Consider the following 7,827-nt stretch of genomic DNA (forward strand, 5'->3'; position numbering starts at 1 on the left):
GGTGTCTTACAAGAGGAGGAGAAGAGACCCAGACAGGGAGGGAAAGCCACGGGAAGACACAGACAAACAGGGCAGACACCACGTGACACCGAAGGCCAGGCTGCAGAGATGCATCTACAGGCCAAGGAACACCAAGGACTGCTGGCAATACCAGCAGCTGAGAGAAAGGCCTGGAACCAATTCTCCATGGCCTTTGTTTGAGAGAGCACAGCCCTGCTGACATCCTGATCTCTGACTTCTGGCCTCCACAACTCTGCGATAACACATTTCTGTTGTTCCAAGCCGCTGGGCATGTGATACTTTGTGACAGGAGCCCCGGGAAGGGATGCAGCACTGTCACAGGGATGTAACTGTGGGGCATATTCAGCACAGGACAGGATGTGGGGGGTAAGCAGCAGCGGCGGTCACCCGTTGGCGCGTGGCACATGCCAAAGCCCTCGCTCCCACCCCCTCCTGGCAGGTACACCGCCTACCTGTTGCTCAGGAAGCCCATCGCCAGCTCGGTCAGCTCGCCTTCCACCTCCTCCTGGCTCAGCACAGGTCCCGGGAGCTTCCATGGCAAAGGGGGCTCCAGGCTCAGCGGGGCTGGAAAGTCGCAGAGGAAGGCGTCCAGGAAGCCTGGGATCTCCTCTGCCGTGTGGCTGCTCTGCGGTGGGGCTCCAGAGGCCATGCCCAGAGCATGCCGGGGGTCTCTGTTGGGATTCCAGGTGGTATTCACTCTGAGGAAAGGGAGGGTCAGCAAACACATGGGGGATCAGTGTCCCGCTCTTGGGGTAACCGTGCCCTCATCCCCACAGTGCTGCGTGTGCGGAGCTTTGCTTTCTCTCCTTCACCTCAAGGCATCAAGCAGCAGGTGCCACACCTACTCCAGGGCCTCAAGACAGAAGGGCAGAGCAACTGGCCTCACATATAGTTCAGGGGACCCAAGTAAGCGGGAGCACTAACCCTGGTCAGTGTCCTGACACGGGTCCAAGAGGGGCACTTGGGAGCCCAGAGAAGTGGCTTCAAGAGACAGACCTAGGATCAGAAGCCACATGATGCCCTGAAGGAGAAGCGACAGAGAAAGAAGGCACGTTCCTGGTAGAGGATGGCTGGCAGGTCAAAGGCGGGCAGGAGTGGGGACACGAGGGCCAGACCATCGAGGCAGGAAAACACAGCAGGTAAAGGGGTTCAACCTGACTCTGGGACCTTGGCAGCCAGAAGGTGGAGTAGTGATGCCACCAGGTCTGTGAGCCAAGAGGGGAGAAGGGACATCTGTCAGGGAGAAAAAAAAAAGGGGGCCTGGATGGTGCCAGGGTTGGCCCTGTGATGTCTTGGATGTGGGCAGGAAGGGGAATAGGAAGGGGCCCCAGAGGCTGCAGGGCACGACGTCTGGCTGCTCCCTGGGATGCAGGGCATCCCAGGGCCTGGGTGGGAGAGAAGCCGGGAGCTGGGGACATCTGCGATGTGTCTCTCCAAGAGGAAGAGTCCTGGGCCTCCTGAGCTCCAGCTGAAGGAGACCCACCGGGGACAGCCCAGTCACTAACCCCACTGACCCTGAGCACCGGCTCCCATCTCTCAGGCTCTTCCGTCCTCATCCTCAGGAAGGCCACAGGCTTACGAGCTGCCAGGCCCTTCGTATTGCCTGTAACGACCCTGGGAGCCAGGTCGAGCCCTCATTTCAGAGGGAACGCCGAAGCTCGGAGAGGGCAGCCCTTGGACTGCGAATGGCTGATGGGGTCTACGAGGGATTCCAGAGCCCATGCTCCTCACCATCCCACCCAGCTCTTCTCCCACGAGGGCCTCACTCGCACTCGCTCCTGCCCCATCCTTCTCCTGGGCCTCCAGCAACTCTCCCCGAGGTCCAGACCTCCACGCATGGCCAGCACCCCCTCTTCCCTCACCTTGCCCCCCGCCCTGGGTTCATGGGCCAGAGAAGGCCTGTCTGTCATCCTCCTGCACGGCCTGCCTGGCCTCCCGCTTCTCATGCTCAGGCCTCCAGACCCAAATGGTCCCAGGGCATCTCTCTCCTGGCACATACCCTGTCTCCTTCGCTGTGTAGGCCCCACTTCGTACCCCACGCCCCGGTGTGCCTCCTCCCCAGGCACCAACCCCGAGCACAGGCCCGTCTCACCCATTCCCCTCTGGCTGGTGCCTGCTGAGGTGGTCGAAGCTGAGCCTTCCTTCCCAGGGCTGGGGCACCCCTAAGGCCTCCATAACGTCCCTCTAGGCAGCCTGCTTTGGGAACGGTAACAGATTGACTGGAGAGTCCAAGCAGCACCCCAAGTTCCAGGAGGAGAATGTGAGGAGCAATTTGGTGGTCCAGTCCCTCCCCAAAGCCTTCCAGCTTCTGAGGAGTACACGCAGGGAGAAGGCATGGGAGAGACTCTTCTGGAATTCTTCATGCCTACAAAGGTTACCAAAGGGCAGCTGTGGACAGGGGTTGGAAATTGGAGGCTGAAGGGACCTGAAACCGAGAGGAGGTGTGAGAGCCCACCCAGCACCCCCAGAAGAGCACACCTATTGCTTGGCTGTCCTCATCAAGAGCCACTAACTCTCTTTAAAAGGCACCCGGGTGGCTCAGTGGTTGAGCGTCTGCCTTTGGCTCAGGGTGTGATCCTGGGATCTGGGATCCAGTCCCATATCAGACTCCTTGCATGGAGCCTGCTTCTCCCTCTGCCTGTGTCTCTGCCTCTCTCTCTCTCATGAATAAATAAATAAAATCTTAAAAAAGAAAAAAAGCCACTAACTCAGCACAAGTCTTGTGGGAGAATAAAGAGAAAAAACACAAGAGCCCAGGGTGAAGGGGAGTGGGGAAGTTAAATGTCTAACCTGGGAAGGACCTGCAGGGACAAGGCGGGTAAATGGGAAAAACACAAAACCTCTCTCTTTTGGAGACCTCTCAAAAGTTGACTTTTTAAAGGAGACACAGGAAGAATATAGAAATCAGGGCACTGAGGACGGAGGGTTACGGGGACGGATTTAAAATCCTTGCTATCTTCCACATTTACTTGTAAGTAGGAGTAAATACAATGCAGCCCCAGGTTACAAAAAGACGAACGGGTAAAAAGCTACAGAGAGTAAAATAAAGGGGCAGAAATCAGGACAAGAGCAGGCCGGACAACCGTATCATAACCACAAGGGTAAGACTTTGTGAAATGGGGAGATCAGAGAAGGCTGGGAGCCCGCGGGGGGGCGGTGAGGGTCACCTGGGGAGAAGGCAGGCTGCTGTGAGCTGTGGAGCCGGAGAACCAAGCCGGGGGTGGAGGGGGGACAAGAAGACAGCGTGACTCTCCCAGCAGGCTCCGACACCCTTCGGCAGAGAAGGAGGCCAAGCCACCTCCTCCCCTTGCCAACAGCTCTGGCCTGTTGCTTGAGGAGAGAAATGCGAGTGATGCAGAGCTGCCCTCATGCAACGGCCGCGGGCGTAAAGGCCTGGCTCCCTGCAGGCCCAGAAACCAGGCTCTAGTACATCACTAAGACCTAGACGAGAGGAGAGCTTGCTCACGCATCTCCCCAGACGCACAGGAGGGCCCTAGTTGGAGAAACCCTGCCCCACAGCGTAAAGCACAGAATGCAAGACCCTCCACCTGCGACATCACTTGCTGGTGGCATCTGCTCAACATCGTGGAATGCAGGTACCTCCTTCGGATGCTGTTTCCTGTGCCTGGAGCTCCCTCTCCCCGAGTCTGCCCCTTTCCTTGGGGATCGGAGTCCCCCTCTCTGCACTGCCTCGGTGCTCTGCCCTGTGCCCACTGCCCCTAGCCCAGGCCCGATGGCAGCCCGTGTGTGACAAGCCTGCTGCGTAGGGCCAGGGGAGGGGGCGAGCGCGGGCAGGCGCTGTGGGCCTGACAGTGCTTGTGTGCATGCCGGGCCTGCATCTGCCAGGGTGCGGGCTGGCTTATTCGCAGGGCCTGCGCCAGCTGCCCTCCTTTGCTAGACAGGCAGGTGGCCCAGAGCCATCCTGCCTGCTGAGGACCAACCGGGCTTGTTTCTGCATCACCTGGCTGAGGCGAGGGGCAGGGAGAGGAGCTGGGACCCGGCTTTCCTTCTTGGGGGCCCAGCTGGCATAAAAGACAAGAGTAATTTCCCTCCTTGGCCTTCTTTTTTTTTTTTTTTTTCAACAAACTGAATCTGTGATATTTGCCATACAGATATGAGCAAAACAATCCCTGCTCCCAGGAGCCCAGGACCTACAGATAGAGGCACAAAGAGGGTAGGAGAGATTCCTAAGGCAAAGGGGGCCCCGGAGACAGTCCCAGTGCCAGGAGGGACAGGGGACCGTGCTGTGCTCCTGAGTTCTTGCAGGCCTGCCTGGGGCGGACAGAGTCTCAGTGGTCGGCCGGGAGAAAGCAGGACAAGGTGGGGCAGATGAGGCAGGGCTGGTGCAGGGTGTCCCGACTGGAAGCAGGGGTGAGGGGGCCTGGGGAGAGGGACTCAGTCGGATGTGAGTCTGTGCGAGTCATCAAGGACCGGGGGTGGGCATGGGAGGAACACTGGGCTGCCTGCCTCGACCAGACTGGCCAACATGGCCCACAGCCGGGTCCTCCTGGCTCCCAGAATGCAGCTGCTCTGCACGGCTCATCAGCTGGCAGCCACGGAGGATATAATCACGGCACTGCCAGCTAACACCCGCCAGGGGCCCAGCTGCCCGCGCCAATGACACACTTCCTGCATCTCCTCTTTCCACCTCCCAGCAACCTGTTGTCACTATCCCCAGGTGGGGGCTGCGGGGGGCGGGGGGCGGTGCGGCAAAAGACCTGTGCAGTTTGTTCAAAGTCCCTCAGTGGGGTTCACTTTGGGGAGTCTGATGGTGGAGCCTTGGCTCTACACTGCAACAGAAACCCTGCCCACCCCTCACTGGTCACCAGCCTGGGGAGTCAGTCTCTCGTGACCTCTTCTTTCATCTCTCTGCCCATCACCCTGTTGCAGCGCCTCATCTCCATGCTCCTGTGCCTTGCCTCGTGGCATCCCATGTTGCCCCCCACAAGGCCTCTCTGACCCAAGCTCTGCTGAAACTGTCACAACCCTGGAGTCCAGCACACTGTCTTCCATGTGCTAGACCCCTAAGAAAAAAATATTTTCTTCTAGTTTATCAGTTTTGACTCATAAGCTCAACGAATGCATATTTGTACCACTGCTCTTTTCTTCATCTTTAAAAAAGATTCATTTATGCATCTTAGAGAGACAGCGCATGCATGTGAGCACGGGCAGGGAGAGGAGGAGAATCCTCAAGTAGCCTCCCCACTGAGCACAGAGCCTGACCCACAGGGCTCAGGGCTCCATCATGACCCAAGCAAAATCCAGAGTTGGCCGCCTAACCGACTAAACCACCCAGACTCCCCAACTGCCTCTGCCGAGAGGTATGGACAAAATACTTGTTCGGAGTCCTGCTTGACCTGGGAACCCAGGCGTAAAGCAAAAAACAGCAATTCTTAAGAAAGGAAACTGCATCATCGTTATAACCGTATTGCCTTCCTTATTAAAAACGTTTCTGTAAACGGAGGATCTTATTTCTTCATTCATAAGTAACCCCTGGGAAGAATATGGTGTAAGTTTTCCAGATCTTTTTCTACATACGTATCTTTCTTCTTTTTAAAATATTTATGTAAAATACATGTGACATACGATTTATCATTCTGCCCATTTTTCAGTCTCCGGTTCTGTGGTATGAAGCACATTCACACTGTTGTGCAAACAGCCCGTTTTAGGAGCTTACTTTCTCACTAGATACCACACTCCCCAAGTCAGGAAGCCACCCCTGTCCTCTGAGGCATTAGCACAGCCCTTTGCGCCTGGTGGCTGGCAAGGGCGATGGCAGAGGGAAGAGGCTGGCCGCCTCCTGCCACTGCCAGTGGGGGGTATGGGCTGTGATAAGCAGCCCGAGGCCTGGCACCTTCAAGGAGGAAGTGAAGATAGTCTGTGGAAGACCGATCAGAGGAGAAAGCTTTTACAGACAGGGGTGGCCTCAGGCAATATCGCAAAGGAATTCTACAAATGTACTTGTACCGGGCTTTACAGCTTCCAAAGTGGTATTCAAAGTGGTATTTGCACAACCCTTCTGAGAGGTACGAGCTCTTAGCTCACACTGCAGACGCAGAGATAGGCTCGGGGAGGGTCAGGAACCCACCTAACGTCCCACAGGTAGGAAATGGCAAAGCCAGACTCACATGAGGTCTTCTCAAGCCTTTGGCACTTCCAGCTTGGTGGTGGGAGGAAAAGAATGAGATTTGACAACAGGCCAGGTACGGGCATAGAGGCCAGAAGCGAGGCGCCCTGAGGTGGCGCGGTTGGTTGAGCGTGCAAGTCTTGGTTTGCGCTGCAATCGTGATCTCCGGGTTGTGAGGCTGATTGAGCCCTGGGGTGGAGCCCAGAGTGCAGGGCTCAGCAGGGAGCCCGCTGGGGTTTCTCTCTCCCTCTGCCCCCTCCCCTCTGAAATAAATAAATCTTAAAAAAAAAAAAAAAAAAAGGCAGCAGTGAGCTAGAGAGGACCTCAGAGGCTGGCCTTACATTCTATCTCCCAGGGTGGGAGTACAGCTCAGCCCACAGACCTGCCCCAGGAAATCCCACAAGGACGAGTGTCACCGGGGCCATGTGTGCTGCTGGGTGGAGGCTGGGGGGAGGAGTCCCTCACCATCGACTAGTCCCGGCTGCTGTGAGGCCCTGCATTAAAATCCCTACGGTCAGGTGCCAGCTTTCCCTGCTGCACAGAGGTTAAGGGCTTGCCGGGGCCCCAGAGCGTCCAGCGGTGGAGTCACCTCGGCCCGAGATCTCCAGCTCGCACCTGAGGCTGAAGCTGCGGCAGCCGCGCACTGGCCTTAACTACATCGCCGCTTGCAATCACTCGGAGGAGGAGGGGGCCACGCGGGGGCCGGGCCGTGGGTCGGCACGTGGGCAGGGATGTGGCCCCGCAAAGGTGCGGGCGCCGGTGGGCAGGGGCGGGGGCAGGGCACGGGGCTCCCGCACGGGGGTCGGCCGCGGGCCACGCGCGCGTCACCCCTCAGCATCCCGGCCTCGCCCGCTCGGTGCCCACCTGGCTGCGGCGTGGCCACACCCCCGCCGGCCCAGGGCCCCCCGGTTCTGCACCCTGGCCGCCCCGGCCCTCCGGTTCTCTGCCTCGGGTCCCCCAGGCCCCCCACCGCGCCCTCCGCTCCTCGGCCACCCCCTCGGCCGCGGAGCCCCCGGGTCTTTCCGTCTCGGCCTCCTTGCCCCCGGCCCCCCTGCTCCGCTGCCCCCGGGTCCTCGGCGCCCCGTCTCACCGCTGCACGCCTCAGGTGCCCACCGGCCCCGCGCCCCGGGCCTCCCCGCCCCCGGGCCCCCCAGCCCTCACCTGCGACTCCGCCGCTCGGACCCCGCGAGCCGCTCCCGGCCGGCCCCGCCCACTTCCCGTCCCCCGCCGCCGGGCTCCGCGCAGGCGCAGGCGGGCGGCGGGCGGGCGGGGTCGGGCCTCTGCTGCCCCCTGGCGGCCGCTCGCCGGCGGTTACAGGCGGGGAAGAGCCGCGCGGGCCCCCTGGCTTCGGGAGCACGACGCTCGCGGCCGCACTGACGGCCTCAGTTCTCGAGCCGTGGGGTGGGGGTGGGGGTGGGGGCGGGGGCCGGGGAAGCAGCCCCTACCGCGCCGCGGCCCGACCCCCGCAGCAGGCGCCGCGGGCAGCCGGTGAGCGCCGAGCGGGGATGCAGGCCCAGGCCCGGGGCCCGGCTGCCCGGAGCGGTTGTGTGGGTTCTCACTGCCGTTAGGACGACGACCGCAAACGTATACAAATTGATGATTTGCAGCCCTGGGGGTCAGAAGCCCGCAAGGGCGCAATGGGCTGTAGGTTAAGTGTCAGTAGCGTGCGGCCCTTCGGG

General features: G+C 59.8%; 1 protein-coding gene across 3 annotated transcripts in view; it reads right to left on the reverse strand.

Annotated features, from left to right (window-relative positions):
* Positions 1 to 7,389, reverse strand: part of PPM1F (protein phosphatase, Mg2+/Mn2+ dependent 1F) — a 30,859-nt gene extending 23,470 nt beyond the window's left edge. The window contains exons 1-3 of one of the 3 annotated variants that reach the window (XM_072819112.1): positions 7,239 to 7,313; positions 6,150 to 6,181; positions 474 to 719 (exon numbers count right to left, since the gene is read on the reverse strand). In XM_072819112.1, the coding sequence (XP_072675213.1) occupies positions 474 to 670 (197 nt within the window). In that variant the 5' untranslated portion in view covers positions 671 to 719; positions 6,150 to 6,181; positions 7,239 to 7,313. Of the gene's footprint in view, positions 1 to 473; positions 720 to 6,149; positions 6,182 to 7,238 lie in introns of all 3 variants that reach the window. The other 2 variants (XM_072819110.1, XM_072819111.1) reach the window with 2 other exon arrangements.
* Positions 7,390 to 7,827: the final 438 nt, after the last annotated feature.

Source organism: Canis lupus (assembly GCF_048164855.1).
Source record: "Canis lupus baileyi chromosome 27 unlocalized genomic scaffold, mCanLup2.hap1 SUPER_27_unloc_1, whole genome shotgun sequence".
In the NCBI taxonomy this organism is placed as follows: Eukaryota; Metazoa; Chordata; class Mammalia; order Carnivora; family Canidae; genus Canis; species Canis lupus.